The sequence below is a fragment of the Bombina bombina genome, chromosome 2, assembly GCF_027579735.1.
Source record: "Bombina bombina isolate aBomBom1 chromosome 2, aBomBom1.pri, whole genome shotgun sequence".
Classification (NCBI taxonomy): domain Eukaryota; kingdom Metazoa; phylum Chordata; class Amphibia; order Anura; family Bombinatoridae; genus Bombina; species Bombina bombina.
The window spans coordinates 541488880-541515899 of record NC_069500.1 but is presented as its reverse complement, the minus strand read 5'-3'; the positions used below and the strand labels follow the sequence as shown (position 1 = coordinate 541515899).

Sequence of the window (27020 nt, the reverse complement as noted above, 5' to 3'; positions counted from 1 at the left end):
TTCTCTAAAATAAGAACTGTTTTCAGTGGACATTTTGTCAAAACAAGCATGTTCGAGGTGATTTTAGTCCGGCACCCTAAGAAGTGCAGAGAGTGTAAGAAGTGGAAAGCAGGCTCACATGTGCAAACCTGCCCCACAAAAGCTTAAAACACTACTTAGTACATTGAGCCCACTGATGCTTAAACGATTACTGCATTTACATATACTGTAGTCTCTGCTAGGATAGGGTCACTGGTAATAACCACTACACAAATAATATTAATGTTGCTTACAGTTTTCTGTATGAATAGATGTGATCAGTATGGCCACTAGTTGACACTAAAAAGACCACAAGGGATGAGACATCAGTATGTATTCAAACACAGCATGCTAGATTAAAATATATTATAAATGTGATATTTAATAAATAAATAATTGCAAATTTAAAAAGCGGTTGCTGAACATATTTAAAACAAATATGGTACCTATATGATGATAGCAAGAATAATCTGATAAATATGTTGCTTTTTTATGGAATATTCACTTCCATTATATCCTTTGGCCAATTCTGATTAGTGAACTTCTTGAGGATGATTTGCACATATACTGTTGAAAACGGTATATCTGCTTGTATAAACAGATATGACTAATCAATCATTACCAAGCTAAAGGTCATCAAAGCCATGTACATAAGAAGTTTAAAAAAAAGAAACAAATAAATGGACATACCTGTCAGGAAATGCAGGAAGCTTAGAAGGACATTGTAAATACTGTTTGAAACGTAATTCAAATGCTTGTCCAATGGTGCTGATGACATCCTGAGCCAGCCCATCAGAGCATTCTAGAATATGACAAGCTGCACCAATCAGAAACAAAAGGGAATAAAGCAGAATAAAGTAATCAATTAAACTAAATAATTATTGCAGCTGGTAATATACAAGTTACATAATAGGATTAAGAATAGAAAATTACCTCTACGATTAACTGGATCTTTTGCTACATAGGCAACATAGTCAGCTGCATCCTAAGGATAAAACAACAGTTATAGATCATTTCTATGCCAGTAGTTTTTGTTCTTTAATTTATGCAATTTCACCATGTACAATATCCACAGTCAGATTTACAAAGCTGGTGCCCTCGCAGCTCTCTTACTTTTCGAATTGTAATGCCTAATGATGTCATCATTGAAACACACTCATCATCACAGCCACACATATACAGTTTTTCCATTGAAGAAGAGCTTATACATTTCCTATACATGTTTAAGCTGCTGTACTAGACAGAGAGTTGTGCAGAAAGTACTGAATGGTTTTATCATTTGCTGAGTCAGTAAGGAGCTACACTGAAACACGTCACTCCTGGGAAGTCAAACACCGACTGTATGTTGTTGGGAGACAGTAGTCCAGACCCAATGGCAAATTAAAGATAAACAAATTATACAAAGAAGAAAGCTCATCTGATGCTAGGATTGTCCCTTTAACAAATATTTGTCTCCAATGGGACAAAAACTAAATAAAAAAAATAAAAAAATGAATGGGACAAAGTATGACGACTAATTTACTGTATATTTTTTCTAAGATGAGTCCTATTTGTATTCTTAATCCATACCTATCCTGAAAACGTATTGACATGAATACATGTGCATTTATTTACTGCTGCTAGTATGCATAAGCCAAACTCGGTCTAAATCTACCACTAGCTAACGAGCCCTTCTATAAATTCTTACTCAGCATTTCAAAATATTCAGCATGTGGTTTATCCACTGCTTTTAAATTATATATAAACATTTTTCTGACAGTAAATGATAAACACTATAAACTAAATTATTCATATATTTCTTTTTAAGAGTTTTGTTTTTGTAATAATTACAGCATAAATGTTAGACGACATTCTAGTTGGTTGGTACAAAAAATGCATTGACTTTTAATTAATTTTGTTGTCTCTAGTAAGCTTAAAAGAGTAATTATCTAGCCCTATGTGTAATATTGCATAATTGTTTTCTAAAACTGTTTACCATAATATTGCATAAAAAAATACGTTTTTCATCAGACCATGAGATAAGGCCCAGTTTATTATCTATATTGAAAAAGATGTAGTTGCCTAATAAAATAAATTCTGTTATAATGACGACTAGGTAGAGAAAGGCTTACCGGATCACCGCCTGACGCAAAAGAAATTGACTGCATGTGATGATTTGCTATTATCTGTAATCAAATCAAAGCAGAAAAAAATATATTAGCTACACAGGATAACATTTTTAAATACTCCCATTCTGATAACTATGGTTGCCAACATTTCCTTATTTCCAGGGATCTTCCTTATTTCCCGAAACCTTTTCACAGTCTCTCAGACTCTCTTATTTATCTTCTCTTAGAACATTTTTCCCCCTTATTTTTTACAACATGTAAAATCTTTATTTCAAACCTTTAATATTTACTCTTGTACTCTTATTTAGTTAAAGGGACAGTCTAGTCAAAATTAAACTTTCATGATTCAGACACAGCATGCACTTTTAAACAACTTTCCAATTTACTTTTTTTAATCAAATGTACTTTGTTCTCTAGGTATTCTATTTTGAAAGCTAAACCTAGGTAGGCTCATATGCTAATTTCTTACCCCTTGACGGCTGCCTCTTATCCCAGTGCATTTTGTCTTTTTTTCCTCAGCTGCACAGTGCTAGTTCATGTGTGCCATATAGATAACATTGTGCTCACTCCCGTGGAGTTATTTATTTATCAGCATTGACTAGCTAAAATACAAGTCTGTCAAAAGAACTGAGATAAGGGGGCAGTCTGCAGAGGCTTAGATACAAGGTAATCACAAAGGTAAAAAGTATATTAATATAACAATGTAGGTTATGCAAAACTGGAGAATGGGTAATAAAGGGATTATCTATATTTTTAAACAATACAAATTCTGGAGTAGACTGTCTCTTAAATCATTGTGCTGTATCTGACAATTTAATGTCTTTACTCCCAGTGTACCTTAAAGTGAAAGAACGGTGATCGCTTGAAACAAATAAAGGAGCTTTTTACATAAAGTATCTTATACTTCATGAATGAAAGTCCTCTCTGTTTGTTTTAATAGTAAATCCTAGTGTTTGTAAAACGCTAGGATTTACTTTCACTTTAAAGAGATATAAAACCCTAAACATTTTAAAAAAGTTTCCATTTTACTTCTATTATAAAATTTGCTTAATTCCCATGGTATTCTATGTTGAAGAAATACCTAGGTAGGTGTCTAGAATACTACATGGCGCATGGCAGCAAATAGTGTTACCATCTAGTGCTCTTGTAAATGTATAACATTCTTGCAAAACATATAGGGCTAGATTACAAGTGGAGCAGAATGTTGTGCTTCCGCTAGAGCGCTAACAATGCTAGAATTAAGATTTTTTGCTAGTCAGGTTGCGCTCGTATTACAGGTTGAAAGTAAACTGTTTTTTTGCTCTAGCGGTAACCCAACTAGCTAAAAAATATGAGGTTAGAATATCACGTGTGCCTTCACGTATTCCCCTATAGAAGTCAATGGAGACTATCAAACAAACCAGATCACATATTTTTAGTTGCGCTAACCCGAGATGAAAATATGAATATTTCATATTCCAATGTTCTCTACACAACAGAATATGTTCTATTTATTCATAAATAAATATTTCTACATATATCTGATGTTTTTTTGCATAAATATATATAGATATATACAGATATATATATATATATATATATATATATATATATATATATATATATATATATATATATATATATATATATAGGAATATCTATTTATAAATACATATCTCGCTATTTGCATATTTCATCTACTTAACTGCAAAGGGCTCAAATGCTCTTATATTTATATATGTACACACATATATATATATATATATATGTATATTTGTATATTTATGTGATTATGTCTGTAATTACATATATACACATATACATACATAAATACATATGTACACATATATTGACATGTATCTGTATGTATCTCTATTTTAAAGCCATTTTAACTTTTTTGTGCAACATTTTTTAAAATAATTGTAATTAGACAGTGTTGTTATGAGTGTAACTGTATCGTATCATGTCTGCCGCACATCGATAAATGCCGATAGCATACGCTGTCGGGATTTATCATTGCACCAGCAGTTCTTGTGAACTGCTGGTGCAATGCCGCCCCCTGCAGATTCACAGCCAATCGGCCGCTAGCAGGGGGTGTCAATCAATCCAATCGTATTCGATCAGGTTAATTTCAGTCCGCCGCCTCAGAGCAGCCGGACAGGTTATGGAGCAGCGGGGCATCAAGCTTGGTTCAGAGCTTAATAAATTGACCCCTAAGTGTACTTTGTAATGTATTTTTGATGTGTTTTGTGCAGATTTTAATTTTCGTGAAACCGTCAACCACAGCTCTGATGTTGTGGTAATGATTCTAACCTAAATTGTGATAGCGCTCACGGGATCACGTTTACGTAAGCCAGAAGAGCGCAAACCATTATGATATACCCCTTATCGCTCGGGCACAAACGATTGCGCTCCACTTGTAATCTGGCCCAAAGAATTCAGAGTTGTATAAAGTTGTTGTATTAAGCTAGACTGTGTGAATGAAGATGATTCATATAAAGGACTTTGTAGTACCAAACTAGATCAAAATTGTAAAAAAAAAAATTGTTAGTGACTACTGTATAATTTGTCAATTTCCTTTGTAAAATTTGTTGATTCCTTATTCTCCCTTATTTTCTTTTAAAAAAAACCCGGCAATTCTACAGATCACTATCATTATGTAATCAGCAATTGTTTACTGCACCTACAAAAGAACTTTAGTTATTCTAAGCTAAAACTATCAAAATTTGGAACAAATATTATAAAAGGTAAACTAACTTGTCTAAAAGCTATACTTATGTCATTGCACTATATAATGCTCATAGCATCAGTTATAGTTCAATTACATCAATGGATAGCTTAGTCATACACTAATAGTATTTATTTCCCATTAGAGCAATGACATTTCCCCAGCAGCTTTTATTTATATTTAACATACATTGGTTACAAAAAAAATATTTTTGAAGTGAAAATTATATTGACAGAATATAAAAGCCATGTGTAATGCATGAACACACAGAATGTCCTTCTATGTACATACAATACTGTACTTGCCCAAAACATATACATGTGTCTTATCCAGACTGCCTTGGATTATATCAGTTAGTGCATATAGGAGTCATTATGAACACATCTTTTTTTAATAGTTTAAAGAAACAGAGGGCTACAAAAACTTAGTAGAATCATGAAACCAGTAACAACTTTGTAATGTTGCCTTAAACTACTTGTAGCAAATCCCACAGAAATGAACAGTTGTTTCTATTATTTTTACAATACAGTAAACCCATTACCATTTATTTTCCTGAATGTCTTATTTATTAATGCATGAGACATAATTAATAGGGATATTGAAGCTAAATGTTAAAAATTCAGATAGAGCATTCAATTAGAGCACTGGTTTTCAAACCTGCCCTCAAACCTCCATAACGGGGCAGATAATCAGGATTATCTTGGATGAGAGCAGGTAAAATAACCAGATTTATTAATCAGCTGATTATTTCACCTGTGCTTTAGTTCAGATATTCTCAAAATCTGGCCTGTTATGGAGGCCTGAGGACAGGTTTGAAAACCATTGAATTGCAGGAAAAAAAACTAGCACTATCAAATTGACTTTGGTCTCTGGGCATCCTTGGCTAAAGAGCATATCTAAGAAAGGGGTCAATTATAATCTTTCAGCTACGGCTTTTTTCGGCTCCTTTTCATCCAAGGCTACTTTTTCGATTAGGTTGCAATCACAATAGCATTTCTTCAGCTCAATTTCTCCTATGGGGCCGAAAAAAGTTCTTGGCAATCACAATAAATGTTTAAACCACTTTTCAACATTTTTTCAAGCCCAACTTGTCTTTTTCGAATTCGACACCTCTAGGTAAGAGCATTTTGGACATTTTAACACTATTTCACGGCTATTTGGAAACAGTCTATCATCTTGCTCCTGTTTAAAACACTATGAAATGGCCACAGGAGATATTCTAAACATCATACATGGTAACAATTCATTAAAGCTCCATTCATTCCTATCAAAGAGGTTGCATACAGTGAACAGAAAACAGCAAACATGTACATTTGTATAGGAACCCCAACATCTACAAATAGCGTGTGTTTAATTTTTATTTTAATATTTGACTAAAAGTCTCACTCACAGTGTCGTGATTGTCACAAACAGTACTGGAGTTAATAAAATCGTGTTTTTAAAGGAGATCGCTTAATCACAACTTTCATGGGAACCTATTGTAATCCGTTTCCTTCCACACCACTGCTAAACCATCTGAATGCATATTTGAGGTTGTCAGGATGGACAAACGCTTCACCATTTTTTTATCGCTATATGGACGCTTTTCATCTTTCACAAGTATTGTTTTTTTTTAGCAATATTTAAATCTATTGTTTGTTAAAGCACCAGTTCCATTTTGGAGTGAACTGAAATCAAAAAGTAGACTATGAGTTTCTATACAAGTGACTTATAATATCTATTGTCCTGGATTTTAACATTACTTAAACTGTAGCATGGACCCGCTGCCTTGCTACATTGTGTGTGCCTCAGAGACCCTTAAATGGTATTGCTCCTTCATGATAAGGGGTTTATAGGGGATGCGCCTCCATGCACGCTAAGTGCAAACTTGATCACAAGGTGCCTTTCAAAGTTCTTGCACCTACAATGTATGTAATGTTCGGAGGGATGACATTACAGTGTGGTTGTGTGCTCCATCTCCCCAAGACTAAATGGAGAATAAACTTTTAGAGGTCAGAGGATTAACAAGTAGCAGAATTATTTTAGCTGTGACGCTGGGATTTACTTTCCAATTTCGCTGAAGATCAGGTGGGATCTGGTGTGCAGTCTATCTGCGGTCAGTGTGCCTGATATACACGCATGCGCTGAAAGTTCCACTACAAATAGGTGCATGACAAATATGCACTTTATGTATATTATATTGTGTAAATTGATATGTACTTTGATTGCTTGCTGGTACCACCCACGTAATTGTTTTTTTTTTTTTTTAAATAGTTTTTATTGAGGTAAAAAGTAATAACAATATAACAGACAATATGTAAAGGGCACGGATAAGAAATAATAAAGACACTAATACAGTTCTCAAACAAGAAATAAATGTGGGCTAAAACATTGGTGTACAACTGAAGTAGTTATTCTTACAATATCTAACCTCCATTAGTGTTATATATACATAAAAATAATATTAGAACATTTGACAAGCATTGTAATCCCACTTCTGTCACCATGAAGAGAAAAGGAAAAGTAAGATATGAGTAACACAGGTGACTGGAGCATATATCTATGAACCTCAATTTTTATATTAATCAACTAATGATCCCTATCTCGGGATAAGAAGTACCTAATAAATTATAAATGATGGGAGATAGGGAATTGGCTTTTATACGACCTCTCAGAGGTCTGAGTGTATGTGTGGGGGGGGTGCAGCAGACAAGAGCCGCTCGTAATAAGGGGGAATGGAGGGTGGAGCCAACTAGGACACTAGGAAAATAAAGACTACAGGGCAAATGATCTTAATAGTTGTGGGAGCACAAATCTAGCATCAGGAAGATGGTCATACATACAAGTGGACCCACGTATCATACCATATAGCTTATCTGAGCGATATTATATAGAGAGGGGTCATCATTAAGTGGAAGGCCACTGAGTCTTAATCCAACATGTAATATAAGTAAATTCGCTTTCAATAAAATAAATAAGAGTAGCTCTCAACAACATTATGTGGAAGGGGGGACCTTAGTATGCATGTAATATAGGGGACTTCTGAGTGAGCCCCTCTCCTGGGGAATGCCAGCTATAGGCGATGTGGGGAAAAGGAGTATGGGTATGACCCGCAGGCAACTAGTACCGGCGGGAAAGGGAGGAGAGGGGCCCAACAGAAACAGATAATCTGTACTCAAATTAAATTCAACATAGGTAATATCATTTCCTAGGAGTATAAGGTGTGATTGCTCATAGATTTTCCCACCCTTGAGGCCATAGCGTTATCACTAGTGATTGTGTGAATGTATGTATAGACCCATATTTAGTTAGAAATACACATACATACGCAAATAGGGACAAACCCATGCCCACACAAACACACATAGTTGGATGTACCCTACATAAAGTAATGTGAGCTAGGTTCCTGTGGGGAGAGTGATAAGATCTGGGTAAATCAACTTAAATGTACCCATGGTCACTGTATGATGCTGAATATCCTAGGTGAACAAACATTCACCTATATAGAGAATATCTCAAAAGACATAGCCTATTAAATTGCAGACCTGCATGCCGTGCAAAAGCTGAGTGACCCCTGCATGTAGAGAGCGATATAAACTATTGTGGACAGTAAGGGCACAGCAAGCTTGATGGTGTAAAACCTGACTACTGAAAGGGATTCTTATGTAATAAGATCTACTGTCATAGTTATCCTTCTGGAGAGAGCTTAATTATGCAATGTTAGGAAATAAACAAAGTAAGCAGGGGCAGGTAGACTGCAGGACAAATAGGTCTGAGTTAGTTCTGACAGTGTGTTGTGGTAGAGATGTCAGCATGAGGTAAATACGTATGAGCAAGCATCAGATTAGCTATATGACAAAAATTCAAAAGAAAAAAAAGAAAATATGAGATCTCTGTGACTTAACAGGCTCTGCGACTATAAGTGATGCACCTCAGGCTGACTATAACGTTAAACAAATGCTTAGTGCTACGGACCCTTGAACAAAATATAAATACAGCTTACCAACTTTCCAAGTAACAGATCCTAATTAATAAAAGAACAAACAGAGAGCTATAATTAAAGTTACAGTCCCATATTAGCTAGAGAGTCAAAGGCATCCGGCATTGCTGCCATCATAAACAGTTCTCAGAGGTAATAAATGTCCGCAACTCATATACTTAAATCTTGACTACCTCAGATCCAATTTGGGTCATAATCTATAGCCTTGAAGTCTGTCCTTTAGCCGATGCCTACAGCAGGTAGACCTTGCGGGGAGCTCCATACAACGTGCTTGGGCCTCTGATTGTCGTGGGGGTGACACCTTAGGTTTTTCAGCACTAACCCACATCTATATAACAAAACGCAGTCAGTGACTAGAACTGCGCTATCTCCCGCAGTTATGTCAAGCGTGGCAGCCGCCCCTCCAATATGCTGAAGATCGCACATGAAAAACCTCTCACCAGCCGGTCCTGGAGGTTGTTGAAGAGACAATCCACACTCCTCCATGCTAGCGGAGACCAGGTTGTCACAACAGCTGTCGCTCAGGGGTGTCTCCGTATCACCATGTGGCCCGTCAAAGGATCCGGCTGCCAAATCAGATGTATAGGTCTCCAAATTTCCAGGAGTAGGGCTGCCAGGGTGAACTCCCCCTTCATAGTAGGTATCGATGCCGGTATCATCTGTGATTTGAGGTGCATCCTCTCTCCATAACTGTGCGTCTGGTGCTCTGTGGTTTACACATCGCCCAGTCCCACATGCTGTCTGCGTGTCCCGATGTGGATTCATAGCTACTCTTAGTTCCTCAATGAGAGCTTGGTGATGTGCATCTAGAGAGGCTAGTAAATCACGGAGCATACAGAATATTTGCCTGTCCATAGTGGAACTGGAGGCGATTGCACACAAACTTAGACTCCTGATATGCCAGAGAAGGGGAATTAATTCTATCTGCAGTCTTAGTATACCAAACGGCCACTAAGTTAATGTGGAGAGGCTAGATCCCTGGTAGTAGGGCTGGTGCGCAGTTGTTTCCAAAGATGGCGGCTTACTCCATGCCGGAGACGTAGTGGGCCAGAAGATCTTTGTGCCGTTAAGCTGTCTATCTTCTTGATATAATGTCCAGAACAGATTGCCCCATGTCCTGAGGCTAAATTAAGATGACACCGAACTAAAAAAAAATATTTTGCTTGCTTAAAATATTAGCTTATTTGATCCATTGTTAGGAGCTCTGGGAATACATGTCCTCCTGCATCAGCTGCTGACTCCGCCCCTCCCCCCCTTACGTAATTGTTTTTAAATGTGTCTCTTGCAATGTTTTAGTAGGCCAATCCAGCTTTGCAGGTGCCACAGCAAAATACTGACAAGGCTGAGTGCAGATGTTGCTGGAGCAAAGGACTGGTCAGTGGCACTACAGGTCCACAAGACAGGATACTAGCACCACAGGAACCCTGAACAGGATACTGGCATGTCTGAGTGCAATAGTTGCTGAAAACACAGGATTGGTCACTGGAACTGTAACAGCAGTGCAAGCAGCAGGTCTCAAGAAACCAGCCTGAGCTAGTGTCTCTACAAGACTGAACAGTCCCATATTTTATACTGATTTAATTCTATTATTTTTTTACATTGTCCTTAGAAAGTCAGTAAATGATCAATGATAATCAAAAACTTGGTCACGTGGAGAAAAATAACTCCAAATATTTGGGGGATTTCTTGAGCAGTTTTTTCAATGTATGTATCACTCCTTCATGCCTAGAACCCTGCATAGCTAGATAAACAGCCATCAAACTAAAATTATTCGAGGACTGCTAAAATAATCTCCTCATAGCAGAGAGATTTAGATCATCTGAGTCTCCAAACTAGTAAATTTTCATCCTCAATGGACCATGGCCTACAATCAGCATTCAACATAAATTGTTTCACCACTTTGGGCTAGATTACGAGTGTTTACTGAGGGTTTGCGCTTTTAGAGCTTACCACCTGTATTAGGAGTTGAAAGTAAACGTCATCAGCACGATCGCAATTTACACTAGAATGATTACCATGACTTCAGAGCTCTGGTTATATTCCAATATATATTTGTATATATCTATATCTATTCATCTATATATATCTATAGATATATGTTGTACCAAAATAACAAATAAATGTAGAAATATTTATTTATGAATAAATAGAACATATTCTGCTATGTGAAGAACATTGGAATGTTAAATATTCATATTTTTTGGACACTCCCCTAATGTTGTTCGCTGATCCAGTTTGTGGCTGTAGTGCTGTGTGTTAACCTCTTGAATACCGCCTGTCTGTAGGCTAAGTGGAGAAATCTGATAAAAGGATGTCCAGGACAAGGGAAGTGTTTTGACGGAGGTACTCATTCGGGGTACCAGACAGTCCGTCACATCTGGTGGCAAGCGCTGGGATTGATTTCTTGTCCTGCTGACAGAGGAGGAGCGGCACTGTCACCCGCAGCTATGGAAACGGAGCTCCTATGGTGAATGCAGCAAGTGCTGACCCATCTTGATGAACCTGTTTCTGCACAGGAAAAGCTGGGTTGGAGGGATGTGCCGTCTAGCTATCAGTCCCTAAGCAGCACTACAAAGATGCGCCAATGGCAGCCAGTGAAGGATCGCAGCCAGACGATTATGGATGATGCAGAGAAAAAATTTCACAGCAGAGTGCGGAGAAGGTTGTCAGTCTACGGAGCCAACCCATCCAAAGCAGCAGTCCGGGTAACGAACGCCGAGGTGGTGAAGCAGATCACCAGGTATCGGAATATTCGGACAGCTGAGATGCTGGGATCAGATACCTCTAAATGGGAAGTTCCAATATGGGACTTTGAGCGGCAAGTCAAAGTCGCCCTTGCTGTTTTAGTAGGGCCAGTTCCAGAGGAGATGTGCCTGGAATAGAGAGCCCTGATTCGGTTAGAGATGTGGGACGATGCACTGGAGAATTGGTATGGCTGCAGAGGCAAAGTCCTGCCCTCCCCAGAACAGCACTTCGGGGACCAGGTGAACTTGCGGCTCTGCTTACTGAGAAGAAAACCCACAGGTGAGGGGATAGCCAAACTGAAGTGTCTGGTGCAAAGAGAGGTCGAGCTTGAGGATCGGTACAGAGGGTTATTTTGGTTTGAAGACAGGTGGCAGTCGAGGGCAGAAACGCACTATTCCCCGGAAGGTGATGACTTTGGTGGCCCCGGCTTATTATGGGAAGCATTTGAGGAGAAAGTTGACTTTGGTAGTCCCGAGGGATATCGATTCTGGGACATTCAAAGCAAGAGGCAAGCACTTGCCTTAAAGCCTGACCTGACATGGCTTATCTATAAGGAATGGTACCTTGAGGTGGATTACCTAGAACTGCTGGAAAGTAGTCCTTTACTTACTTCAGAGGCAACGGATCTAGTGGACTTCATATCCACGTATGTTGGTCCGGGAGGTGTGGATGAGACAGTGGTCTCCACACGTGGAGTGCAGAGATACGGGGAAGTCGGCCCAGACCCCCAACCCCCTGGCATGGGGACTCTAGTCACCCTGTTATCTGCCCAGCTGGACCCAGAGATTGTGGATCTAATTGACTTTTCCTCTGAGGTGTCAGATGCGGATTACCCAACAGAAGAGCATGCAACAGGGCAGAGTGTTGTTGGCCTCTGTCCACCCCTAACCGGCACCCCAGAAAACAGGAATGACAGCCTCACACTGGCAGAGGGACCGGAGGAGCATGCAGCAATCCCAGTAGAGGAGCTGGCATTGGGACCGAGAGATGTCGGTCTTTCTCTGCAAGCAATGGCATATTCCTATCCAGTACAAGTGGATGGGACTACAGTCTCCACCTGTATTCTACAGGGATGCTGGGCATATGGCCCAGATCCGCAACAGCATTTTGGAGTAAGCCCAGCCACCCTGTCTTCTCTCCAGCGACTGAAAGAACTCCAGGGAGAAGGGACAGTCAGCACTTCTCCCAAGCAGTGGGTATGTTCTATGAGAGAGGCAGTGGTCGGCCGGGTGAGTGATGCTCTGTTTGGCATAATTTGTTTAGGGTACTGTGTGGATACGGGCTTTGGGGGAATGGATCTACGGACTAACTTCAAAGTCAACCCGTCTGGGGTCTCCTCCTGTGTTAGTCTCCTTCCGTAGGGGGAGATATGTGACGTGAGTCACCAAGATCTGAGGGCCTGTTATGGAACATTCTTTGGGCTGGAGGTACATGGGCTTAAGTATACCCAGAGACTGCATGGAAATGTGGAATTTTATATGCTGGACACCCCATGTACTTTCATAACTCTGTCTTATGTCCATGTCACCCTGTATCCATAAATACAGGATGTGTTCAGGGTGTGAGTGCCCCTTGTGGGAGCAATTGTGACTCTATAAACCAAGTGGGCATAAAGGACTTAATAGCTAATAAGTGCTGTTCTTATATTCTATAATAAGATGTATTTGATTTACGTTTCAGATCTGATTGTGTCTCAGGAGTCTGTCTGGGTATACTGATTGTGTTCCTGTGTGATTATGTTAACTAGACTGCCCAAAATCAGATTGTCTGAGTAAACTTTCTTCCCCAGTTAATTAACTTGATATGTTAATCTGTTTTACTTGTGAATAGACAATTGTTAGAGGTTTGATGTATTGTTCATATGTTTGCTTCACTGTTTAACCAATTCCCTATGTAACCCGAAGCTCTGTAAATCTGGAATGCCAGGGTGTATAAATCTGTGTACTGCTTTCAAATAAAGTGTTAATTTTTGTGTTCAGAAAAAAAAAATATTCATATTTTCGTGTTGGATTATCGCAAATAAGAATATGCGATCAGGTTTGCGCAAGAGTACGGTGTTAGGTTTTTTTTCCACTTTTTTTTTCTCTGTGGACTTCTATGGGGAATATGTGAACGTGCACGCAATATTCTAACAATGGTTTTTTGCGCTAGTCAGGCAAGAGCAAAAACAGTTTAGTTTCAATTCATAATACGAGAGCAACCCGACAAGCACAAAAATCTTACTTCTAGCGCAATTAATGCTCAAGCAGGAGCATTAAAGGGAAATGAAATCCAATTTTTTTTTCTCATGATTTTGAAAGAACATGCAATTCCCCTTCAGCAGCAGTGGTCTTCAGCGATGTGGATCCTCTTCATGCGATTGTCCGCTGCACACTCAAGCTTGAATGCAAGGTACCGCTTTTATATTGGGGTACTGTTGCATTCCTATTGGCCGATTTGAATAGCCAATAGGATTTAAGCAGCTCTCATCCTATTGGCTGAAATATTAAAATCAATCCAATATAAAAGGGGTACATTGCATTGAAGCTTGAGTGTGCGGCGGACGATCGCATGAAGAGGACCCATGTCGCAGAAGAACGCTGCCGCTGAAGGAGACCAGTGGTCCAGATCCGCGCATCGCTGAAGACCGCTCCACACCTCCGGGAAAAAGATAGAAGATGGCGACGCCCTGGAAGATGATTTACACCGCCTGGAAGAAGATTTTGCTCCACTTGGATTTCCAGACTTCAGGAACGGTGAGTACATTTTCTGGGGTTAGTGTTTAGTTTTTTTTAGACAGGTTTTTTTTATTTTGGGGGTTGGTTGGGTGGGGAGTTTACTCTTAGGTAGGACATTGTAATTTTTTAGGTAAAAGAGTTGATTGCTTCAGGGCAATGCCCTACAAAAGGCCCTTTTAAGGGCTATTGGTAGTTTATTGTTAGTTTACAGGGGTTTTTATTTTGGAGTGGTATTTTTGTTTTTATAGGGGTATAGGTATTAGATTAGGTTTAATTTTTATTATTTTGGATCATTTCATTTATTATTTTTTGTAATCTTAGTGTTTTTTTCTTAGTGTTTATTTTTCATAATTTTAGTGTGGGGGGGGTTTGCATAAGCACGTCAAGTCAGGCCTTGGCTTTTGTGCGGTATGGAGCTTGACGTACCATATCGCACAACAAAATAAGGTTGGAGAGTGCGATACCGCTCATTTATTTGTGTTATTTACGCACCAGGTTTAGCGCACAACTTGTAATCTTGGTGAAAGATAATAGTAATAATAATAATAACTATAATTGAATTATTTCCTCATTCATTGAACACATTTTCATAGAGTAGTCAAGTCATTCAATAGAACTAAAAATCAACGAGTTCATTTGCACAAAGGTTAGAGAACAAACATGTTACTAATGACAGGATATAGATGCACTTCACTTTATTCCTAGAAACTGCAATAGCCCAGATGTATTGTCAGTTCTACTATTTAATGTATGCCACCTTGACCAAGACATACGTAAGTGACAACAAGAGAAAGCCATTAGTAACACTACATCAAAGTAGCAGCAAGCTGAAAAAAAATGTCCTTTTAAGTTACTATGGTATGTTGTAATCTTAATCAGTTAATATCCTTGATCAATGAATTTCTTCCGTTTGTCCCTTTACCTTTTGACATAGTCACTTGTGTTTTATTATTTTTATGCTTTTTCTCCATCACATACTTATTTTCATCTGTTGCTCGGGCAACTACAGGCTGCATCTGCAAGCATTCACATATTTCTAGGTTCTCCTTTTATCCATTCATGAATTGTATTTCATTATATTTCAAACTATAATATGTATCAATGTGTGTCAAGTTACAGGGTCATTCACTAAACAAGAATACGTGAAATAAATAAATTCAATTACACCACTACAATACTAGGTGTAAAAAGTATTTATTCCTATAAACATTTCATCATAATGTGGATCGACAATAAAAACAGTAGATTTTTTCAGGATTATATACAAAAATAAATAACTACACTAAATATTTTAGGCATCTTAGATTCTTATGTTCAGACAAGTCATGTAGATAGAAGGCTAAGAAAAAAATATTATATAAACGTTATCCAAATTGATTGAATATCATTGTACATTTAGAAACAAAGAATTACACAACATGTAATGATCTGTGGCATAAAAGGCATTGGGGCATATCTATTAAGCTCCGAATGGAGCTTGATGCCCGTGTTTCTGGCGAGCTTGCAGGCTCGCCAGAAACAGTAGTTATGAAGCAGCGGTCACAAAGACCGCTGCTCCATAACCTGTCCGCCTGCTCTGAGCAGGCGGACAGACATCGCCGGAATTCAAGCCGATCGAGTACGATCGGGTTGATTGACACTCTCCTGCTGGCGGCTGATTGGCCGCAAGTCTGCAGGGGGCAGCGTTGCACCAGCAGCTCTTGTGAGCTGCTGGTGCAATGCTGAATACGGAGAGCGTATTGCTCTCCGCATTCAGCGATGTCTTGCGGACCTGATCCACACTGTCGGATCAGGTCCGCAAGACATTTGATAAATAGAGGCCATTATATGTAACCACAGCACAAGTTAAAGGGACATTGCACACTCGATTTTTCCTTGCATTAATGTTTTGTAGATGATCCATTTATATAGCTCATCTGGGGTCTTTTTGTAACAAATGTATAGTTTTGCTTATTTTAAAATAACATTGTGCTGATTTTCAGACTCCTAACCAAGCCCCAAAACTATAGCTGTAGACTGAAGTCTACAGACTCCAGCTTGTGTAATAGGTGTTTTCATATGCAGGGGAGGGGGGTGTCTGCTTTTCTTGCTTTCTCAGCCCATTTCAGTGGGTGTCCCAGCCTAACCTCATCAACAGTGCTAAATTGTGAACTTCTAAGTAAGTTTTTAAAAGGTTTTATACTGGATTTTTATATCAGTATCTGTGCATATTCTTCTTTATAATAGTGTCTTTTACATGCCTACCACCATCTACACACCACAGCGTTCAGCTGTTTACCCAGCCGGCTGTAATATTGAGCGACTGTTTCTAGCTAGTAGCGGCAGTTTTCAAAATTGGTTGCAGGAATTTTTTGAACATTTTGGGACTTTGTTCTCACATAGTGAGCGCAGCTGAACTCCAGTATCAATAGACGATCTATCCAGATTGTGGGAGACACCTCTCGAACACCACTACTATCTCCATGTTACCGTGAGACTAGGGGGGGTAGTTATCAAGCCGTCAACCTCAAATACGCTGCGTATTCCGCAGCGTATTTGTGGCGAGGCTGATACGCCTTAGTTATCAAAGGCTCGAGACCGGCAAAAGTAGAATTTTGTGACGTAAGCTTCGATCCGCCGGACTCAGTCCGACACAGATCGATTCTTACGTCACTCCAGATGTTCCGCACACAAGTGCGGCACATTCTCACTACTTTTGCTAGCTATCAAAAAACTAGCAGGTACGCTCGGCACTTTTACGGCCCAGCGTACCTGGTTTTCAAAGCGCCAGCCTGGAGGCGGCGGATCCCATAGGAATCAATGGGAGTCTGACCATAGCGAAAGTACAAGTTCGCTGCTGACAGACATCCCATTGATTCCTATGGGAGCTGTCTACACCTAACACCCTAACATGTACCCCGAGTCTAAACACCCCTAATCTGACCCCCCCTACACCGCCGCAACTACATAAAGTTATTACCCCCTAAACCGCCGCTCCCGGAGCCCACCGCAAGCTACTATATACATATTAACCCCTAAACCGCCGCTCCCGGAGCCCACCGCAACTATAATAAATGTATTAACCCCTAAACCGCCGCTCCCTGAACCCGCCGCAACCTATATTAAATGTATTAACCCCTATCCTGCCCCCCCTACACCGTCGCCACCTATAATAAATTTATTAACCCCTATCCTGCCCCCCACTACGCCGCCGCCACTGTAATAAAATTATTAACTCCTAAACCTAACCCTAACCCTAACGCCCCCTAACTTAAATATTAATTAAATAAATCTAAATAAATTAACTCTTATTAACTAAATGAATCCTATTTAAAACTAAATACTTACCTTTAAAATAAACCCTAATATAGCTACAATATAAATAATAATTATATTCTAGCTATCTTAGGATTTATTTTTATTTTACAGGTACCTTTCAATTTATTTTAACCATGTACAATAACTATTAAATAGTTATTAACTATTTAATAGCTTACCTAGCTAAAATAAAGAGAAATGTACCTGTGAAATAAATCCTAACCTAAGTTACAATTACACCTAACACTACACTATACTTTAATAAATTATTCCTATTTAAAAATAAATACTTACCTGTAAAATAAACCCTAAGATAGCTACAATGTAATTCATAATTATATTATAGCTATCTTAGGATGTATATTTATTTTACAGGTAACTTTGTATTTATTTTAGCTAGTTAGAATAGTTATTAAATAGTTATTAACTATTTAATAACTACCTAGCTAAAAGAAATACAAAATTACCTGTAAAATAAATCCTAACTTAAGTTACAATTAAACCTAATACTACACTATCATTAAATTAACTAAATAAACTACCTACAAAGAACTACAATGAAATACAATTACATAAACTAACTAAAGTACAAAAAATAAAAAAAGCTAAGTTACAAAAAATAAAAAATTAAGTTACAAACATGTTAAAAATATTACAACAATTTTAAGCTACTTACACCTAATCTAAGCCCCCTAATAAAATAACAACCCCCCCCAAAATAAAAAAAATCCCTACCCTATTCTAAATTACATAAATTTCAAAGCTCTTTTACCTTACCAGCCCTTAAAAGGGCCATTTGTGGGGGCATGCCCCAAAAAGTTCAGCTCTTTTGCCTGTAAAAGAAAAATACAACCCCCCCCCCAACATTAAAACCCACCACCCACATACCCCTAATCTAACCCAAACCCCCCTTACAAAAACCTAACACTAATCCCCTGAAGATCATCCTACCTTGAGTCGTCTTCACTCAACCGAGCCACCGATGGAACTGAAGAGGACATCCGGAGTGGAATCAGCCAATCAGATTCAAGTTCAATCCGATTGGCTGATCCAATCAGCCAATCAGATTGAGCTCGCATTCTATTGGCTGATCGGAACAGCCAATAGAATGCGAGCTCAATCTGATTGGCTGATTCCATCAGCCAATCAGATTTTCCTACCTTAATTCCGATTGGCTGATAGAATCCTATCAGCCAATCGGAATTGAGGGGACGCCATCTTGGATGACATCCCTTAAAGGAGCCGTCATTCGTCGTAGTCCGTCGGTGAAGAAGGTGGTTCCGCGTCGGCGGAAGGAAGATTCAAGACCCGGCTTGGAAGATGACTTCGCCCGGATAGAAGACCTCTTCAGCGCCTCTTTGAAGATGACATCGGCCGGATCGAAGACTTCTTCAGCGCCGCCTGGATGATGACTTCATCGGATGGAAGATTTCTTCAGCGCCGCTTGGAGGATTAACTTCTTCCGCTCCGGATGTCCTCTTCAGTTCCATCGGTGGCTCGGTTGAGTGAAGACGACTCAAGGTAGGATGATCTTCAGGGGATTAGTGTTAGGTTTTTGTAAGGGGGGTTTGGGTTAGATTAGGGGTATGTGGGTGGTGGGTTTTAATGTTGGGGGGGGTTGTATTTTTCTTTTACAGGCAAAAGAGCTGAACTTTTTGGGGCATGCCCCCACAAATGGCCCTTTTAAGGGCTGGTAAGGTAAAAGAGCTTTGAAATTTATGTAATTTAGAATAGGGTAGGGATTTTTTTTATTTTGGGGGGGTTTGTTATTTTATTAGGGGGCTTAGATTAGGTGTAAGTAGCTTAAAATTGTTGTAATATTTTTAACATGTTTGTAACTTAATTTTTTATTTTTTGTAACTTAGCTTTTTTTATTTTTTGTACTTTAGTTAGTTTATGTAATTGTATTTCATTGTAGTTATTTGTAGGTAGTTTATTTAGTTAATTTAATGATAGTGTAGTATTAGGTTTAATTGTAACTTAATTTAGGATTTATTTTACAGGTAATTTTGTATTTCTTTTAGCTAGGTAGTTATTAAATAGTTAATAACTATTTAATAACTATTCTAACTAGCTAAAATAAATACAAAGTTACCTGTAAAATAAATATAAATCCTAAAATAGCTACAATGTAATTATTAATTACATTGTAGCTATCTTAGGGTTTATTTTACAGGTAAGTATTTAGTTTTAAATAGGAATAATTTATTAAAGTATAGTGTAGTGTTAGGTGTAATTGTAACTTAGGTTAGTTTTTATTTTACAGGTAAATTTCTCTTTATTTTAGCTAGGTAAGCTATTAAATAGTTAATAACTATTTAATAGTTATTGTACATGGTTAAAATAAATTGAAAGGTACCTGTAAAATAAATATAAATCCTAAGATAGCTAGAATATAATTATTATTTATATTGTAGCTATATTAGGGTTTATTTTATAAGTAAGTATTTAGTTTTAAATAGGATTCATTTAGTTAATAAGAGTTAATTTATTTAGATGTATTTAATTAATATTTAAGTTAGGGGGGCGTTATGGTTAGGGTTAGACTTAGGTTTAGGGGTTAATCATTTTATTACAGTGGCGGCGGCGTAGTGGGGGGCAGGATAGGGGTTAATAAATTTATTATAGGTTGCGGCGGGTTCATGGAGCGGCGGTTTAGGGGTTAAACTATTTATTTAGTTGCGGAGAGGTGCGGGATCAGCAGGATAGGGGTTAATAACTTTATTATAGAGGGCGGCGGTATAGGGGGGGCAGGATAGGGGTTACTGGGTATAATGTAGGTGGCGGCTGTGTCCGGGAGCGGCGGTTTAGGGGTTACTACATTTTTAATAGTTGCGGCGGGGTCTAGGAGCGGCGGTTTAGGGGTTAATAACTTTATTTAGTTGCGGGGGGCTCCGGGGGCGCCGGTATAGGGGGTAGAACAGTGCAGTTTAGTGTGAGTGCTTAGTGACAGGCTAGCAATAAAGCTGGGAAAAAGCCAAAGGGCAGCGAGATCGGATGAGTGATAACTGTCACAGTCCGCTGCTCATCGCCCCGCGGCTTTTTGACAGCTTTATTTGATAACTTAGGCGAACGTATTCAAGGTCCGCGGCGGCGAAGGTAGGCGAGCTTAGGCGGACGTATTGGGCCGGCGAAGCCAGAAAAGTAGACGGCTTGATAACTAGCCCCCTCCATCTGTTCAGGCCAGTAAGGGAAAAAATTAAATTGGGTGAATTTCGCCCATACATAGTGGATTTGCCGCATACATTTCTGAAGTAATGTAAAATGGATATTTGTGCATCTGCGATACCAAATTTGGTAGAACATTTCTGCTTAATGTTTTGTTTTTTAAAATAAAATTTTTCAGCATGAATTTCATGGTAAGTTTTATTGTACTTACTGTAATTAGCTGTATATCATGGCTTGGTTCCCGGCCTAGCAGCAGTTACAACACTTACTTCTTTCTTATTTTCATTCATTGCTTTTTACATAAAAATGCTGTTCAGTATTATTTGGGGGTACTTCTATTACTTGAAAAAAGGCGGGATGTTGGGTTTCTGTTAATTAGCTTTAAAGGGGGACAACTCTTTGTTGAGTGCATCTGAGGAGAGTTGACATGGAAATGATTTATTTAGTACAATTTACTTTCTTTTTTTAGGTACATCACTATCCTTACTGAGTTTGTTTTTTTCTTTACTCATAAAACACTTAATATTACAATATGACTGCACTACAAATATAGGTCAATCTGTTTTTATATCGTAACCGTTGTAACGTAACGTAACGTAAGCATACATGCTCAGATAAAGGTTATGTAATATTTGTGAGTTCGTATTGGTTTGCGATCTGGGTTTTTGTTTTTTATATTCTCCAGAATGAGACAAAAAGCATGGGCACACCTATAGCATTCAGTGAGAGTGTTCTACCTAGCACTTTATTAAATTAAGGACATTATCATAATGGATTAATACGCCCTGTTAACCTCACCTGGTCCCCAGCAAGTAGTAGACGGGAGATGGAACCAGCGGAAATAGCCGGCCAATGTCAGCCGTAAATCCCGCCCTTCACCAAGCTGAACAAATTAACATGTTTAAGCAGGAAACAACTTCCGCCTGTCATTAGCATCATCGGCTTCGCAACTGTACTGCTACCCGCATCCTGAGTCTACTCTGCTCGGAGCAGGGCGGCCGCTCACTTAATGATTCTTTTACAATACATGACATATTGACATTCATTCACAAACAATCATAATGATTGTTTGTGAATGAATGTAAATATGTCATGTTATAAATGATGCCGTCTGCCTGATGAGCCTGTGAGTCTGCCTCTACGATGGCGGCACACCTGACGATCTTTAACGGCACACTAGTGTGCCGCTGCACAGTGGTTAAAAATCGCTGATCTAAAGCACTCTGCTCTGGTAAAATTATAGAAGGGGTCTTGCCAGTAGTGTTTTAATTTGTGTAATTTTGGGCATTCACCCATCTAATGAAGGGGTGAAGGCCCCTAAATGTCACAAATTAAAACACTGTGGACTAGATTACAAGTGGCACACTATTAGGCGTTCCCGCTTGAGAGTAAATTTCACTAGAAGTAAGCTTTTTGCATGTCGGATAGCGCTTACATTACAAGTTGAAAGTAAATAGTTTGTGTGGACTTTTGATATTGCGCATTCGCTCCATAGATTTTAGTGGCACCTGTATATCTATTCATATAGATAAATAGGTATAGATATCTATATATATTAACTTTACCAGATATAATGTAATAGAAATATATATTTAATAATAAAAATGTAATTTTTTTCTATGTGAAGAACATAGGAATGGAAAATTTGCGTATTGAGATTCATGTTTTGCTATTTAGGTCTAACATAGTGTTTTCATGTGCACAAACCTGGCACTGCTTTAGAGCTAAAACACAAAACAAGAATTGCATTAGACATATTTTCCACAAAGAAAACAAATGTATTATTAAATAAATATTTCTATATATATCTGATAAAGTTAATGTAAAATGTAATGTGCAAAAAATGTGTTATAATCACTTGGTGTGCTATAAAATACAAACAACCAAAAGAAACATAAGATACAAAAAAGTGTAAGAATATAACACACTGTATTATTAGATGAAAGGATTTAGTCCAAATGTGACAATTGGTAATTTGACTCGTGGATTCTGCCAGGATCCACAAGTCAAATTACGAATTGCCACTTCGCCTTGGATAACATTTTTTTCCTAAAGTTTATATATATAGATAGATAGATAGATAGATAGATAGATAGATAGATAGATATACTTTAATGCATGCATATATATATATATATATATATATATATATATATATATACTCATCTATCTCTTTATATATATATATATATATATATATATACTGTATATATATATCCCATTCTTCTTTTGACAACCTGTCAAAAGACACACAACAGGTTTCCCATACATCATTGGTAGAAAAGATAATTGTATCCTTCAAATCAAGGCAACTTAAGACAGCTGCTCCATAACTGGTTCGCTGCCTCTGAGGCTGAAGTCTGCAATCCGCCTGATCCTATACAATTGGGCTGATTGACACCCCCTGCTAGCAGCCGATTGGCCGTGAATCTGCAGGGGGGGCATTGCACAAGCAGTTCTGGTGAATTGCTTATGCAAAGTTAAATGCAGACAGCTTATGCTGTCTGCATTCAGCGATGTCTGACGGACATGATACGCTACAGTGTATAATGTCGGACAGACATTAATAAATTGGCCCCATCGGCTCTTTCAGAAACCACATGTGCCAGTGATTAAAAAAGGATGGCACCTAAAAAAAAGAGGTTGGGTTATAAAACTATATTCAGATCTTGCATGAGATTTTGAAGCAGCGTCTAAAAACTGGCAAAACATATTGTCTTTGTCTTAAATGCAATCTAACATAATATGTCTTTCTGAAAAACTGTACCTATAAAGTAATATTTCATTTAGGTATTTCTAAACATCAGAAAATAAAATATAGTTCAAAATGTAACAGTAAATCTTGTTTAATAACTAATTTCATTTGAGTCCAGATACAGTAAATAAAGGCAGAATTGTTCTGTTCTTGGATACAAAGAGATATCCTGTAATTATAGTGTGATCTATGGATGTGATATTTACTCTGTTTTAGACTTTTGAGGAACATAAACAAATCCAGAGAATAGATAATACAATTTGAAACAACTTTCCAATTTGCATCTATTATCAAAATGTCTTTGTTTTCTTGTTATCCTTTCAAAAAGCAGGAAGGTAAGTTCAGGAGTGTGCACGTGTCAGCAGCACTATTGCAACAATGTTATACATTAACAGGAACACTAGATGGCAGCACTATTCCCTGTAATGTAACACTCCAGACATGTGCACGCTACCTATCTAGGTATCTCTTCAACAAAGAATAACATGAGAACAACAGAAATTTGATAATAGAAGTAAATTGGAAACTTTTTTTAAATTGCTTTCTCTATCTGAATCATGAAAGAACAAATTTGGGTTTCATGTCCCTTTAGTGCTGCACCATACCACTAAAGAACACAAATGTCTATTACTTATAGCGTCATCAGCATGATTAAACTAGTTACACAAAGTATTTAGATCAGTGGCTGCTAATTATATTAAAGGGACATGGAAGCCAAAATTTTTCTTTCATGATTCAGATAGAGAATACAATTTTTAACAACTTTCCAATTTACTTCTATTATTTAATTTGCTTCCTTCTCTTGTTATCGTTTGCTGAAAGGTTTATCTAGACAAGTTCATGAACAGCAGAGAACCTAGGTTCTAGCTGTTGATTGGTGGCTGCATTATATATATTGAATGTGATTGGCTCACCCATGTGTTCAGTTAAAACTTATTAATGCATTGCTGCTCCTTCAACTAATGATACCAAGAGAATGACACAGATTAGATAATAGAAGTAAATTAGAAAGTTGTTTAAAATTGTATTCTCTATCTGAATCACAAAATAAAAATTTTGGGTTTCATGTACCTTTAATTTTGATAAATGTGGTTAGAAGATTATAACTGTTTTCCAGTGATAAATAGGATGATAGACTGGCATTTTACCTCTTATTATTATTAAGACAAGATTCATATATTTTCAACAAGGGATCTCATATTTTCTACATAGCTGAGATTCAGCTTATAGAGTCCAGGGGTTTGGGGTCAATCAGAGGAAATAGTTTCTATTCATTAAAAATCAACAAAAAGCCAAATCATAATGACAGCATCATGCTCCTATGATCATTACTAATAGAGGGATATCTATCTTTACTCTACAAGGGCAAGTCAAAAATACAAGTGCTAAGGACAATTGTGACTCATCCATAGCGTTGATATAGATGATCAAAGCAAAATAAAATTATTCTTGAGCAGATACATTTCACTACATCTCTTTCATTGGTTTGCATTTGAAATGGAATTATTTCTTTATGTCCATATTTTAATTTGTAATGCTTTAAATTGTTAAGTATTTGCAGCTTAGTGTGTGTTTATGTGCCTCTAAATTCTTTCATTTTGAGCACAATTTATTTATTTATTTTAATATACAACAGTTATTATCTACTACAATTTAAATAATACTGTTTATTAAATATCCAGTGATATAAACACAAAATATAACCATCATTAAAATAAAACAAATACCTGTTTTGAATCTGGCGTCATCATGTTTAGGCTTGTGGTTGAGATATTCAACGTTATACTCATTCCTGCAAACTGGAGATTGCTCTTTCCCAAAATACTGGACAGAAGTTTGCTTGTTGGCTGTTTAATCAGAATAAATAGAGTGAAAATGAAATAGTAACATTAGGAAGAAAATATTTCAGTACATACAAAAAATGTCTTTATCTTTCTTCATAATACTAAATACTTAGATAAACATACACATTCTATTTTTTAACCCTGTCTTGGGCCCTTATATTTTCTGAAATATTATAGTATGCCTTGAAAAGAGTATCATGGACAACTTAAAAAGTATTTAGTTTAGGGGTGGAGCCTAGCCACGGAGCTGAATGGCGGTGCGAAACTAGAGCTCTTAGGCCTGGTGGTCATAAACGGCTGATCATGGCATGTTAGAGGCATAAATTCCAAGCCTATCATTACCTTGCTAGTGGGGCATATTGAAGGGAACACAGTGCTGGTCTCTACAGAACAGGGGTGACGCTGCCTGCACGGACTAGGGCAATCTTCCCACAGCAGAAGTTGGAGCCGACATTAACTCACCATTGCAGTCTGCATACGGATTGACGGCCTCCTCAACACACGTGGCAGGCACGGAACAGAGATCCGGAGCACCATCTGGGCGAACACAGGGCTCAAAGTAAGTGCACTAACCGGTCACCACACGTGGGAAACGGGATCGTTACTGCATCACACCTGAGACCCCTCACACAGCTGGATGCAGCAGGGCCCAGCACAAACCGGAAGACAGTGAGCAAATACAAAACCTAATGCGCACTCCACAGTTACACAGAGCTCTGGGCAAAAGTTAATCCCCAGATACCTCAATATAGGTGGTGACACAGATTGCCCTATAGGGAGTAAGGCCTAGAGTAGAGGACCCTCATTACAGTGCAGGGAGTGAAGGGGTAAAAAAGAGGAGGATGGAAAACGGCTGGGAGGCAGGGAACATTTTTATACTTTAAAGAACTCTGCCAGCTATCCCACAAACACACAAAACACTTCCCTATCTATCTGAAGCACTCTCCTCACAGTGTACAGGGGCACTCTCCATAGATATGCCTAATAGGAAATCACACAAAATGGAGAAGGGCACCACTACCAAAACAATGGGCCACTACCTGAAGCCAGCTGAACAAGCGATACCTTTACAGCCCAACACTATAAAAGACAGGCATCAAGTAATTACAGCCCAGGTACATGCAACTGAACAGCAGGAAAAACGGGGACCCAATGGCACTACTTATTAATCAAGAGGGATCTAATGCATAAATTCAAAGGGTAAGAAGAGATGAATACCCTTCTACCTTATTACTATAACGTGCAATAGGTGCTATGTACAGGCAACTGTTTGTAGAAAATGGTGACACAAGGTCACCAACTGATGTACATTAAATAGCACTCAAAAACCCTCAAAACAAACTAGAATGAAAGAGCCACAATTGGCGGGTGTTCAAGGGATTGTAATATTAAAACTTAACATTTATTGAGGGCATTATATAAAATAATGGATGGACAGTACATTTAAAATCACAGGAAATAACATTAGCCTAAAAAATAATGGACAAAATGATGTCTGCAGTAAATGAAATCCACTTAGTATTTTAATCATGCATAGAACTAGATCTCCACTAGATCAAAATATATAACTTGGAAATAAATATTGTCTTGAAAAGACCTAGGATGTATTTTTATCCATAGTCATGTAGTAAATATTCTCCATATTATTAGATACATACATGGAGTGAGGTCCTATGATTTGA

General features: G+C 38.0%; 1 protein-coding gene across 1 annotated transcript in view; it reads right to left on the bottom strand.

Annotated features, from left to right (window-relative positions):
• Nucleotides 1–27020, bottom strand: part of SHC3 (SHC adaptor protein 3) — a 283686-nt gene that overhangs the window by 110576 nt on the left and 146090 nt on the right. The window contains exons 4-7 of the mRNA XM_053702398.1: nt 25222–25341; nt 2130–2183; nt 952–1003; nt 709–835 (exon numbers count right to left, since the gene is read on the bottom strand). Coding sequence (XP_053558373.1) covers nt 709–835; nt 952–1003; nt 2130–2183; nt 25222–25341 — 353 coding nt within the window. The remainder of the gene's footprint in view (nt 1–708; nt 836–951; nt 1004–2129; nt 2184–25221; nt 25342–27020) is intronic.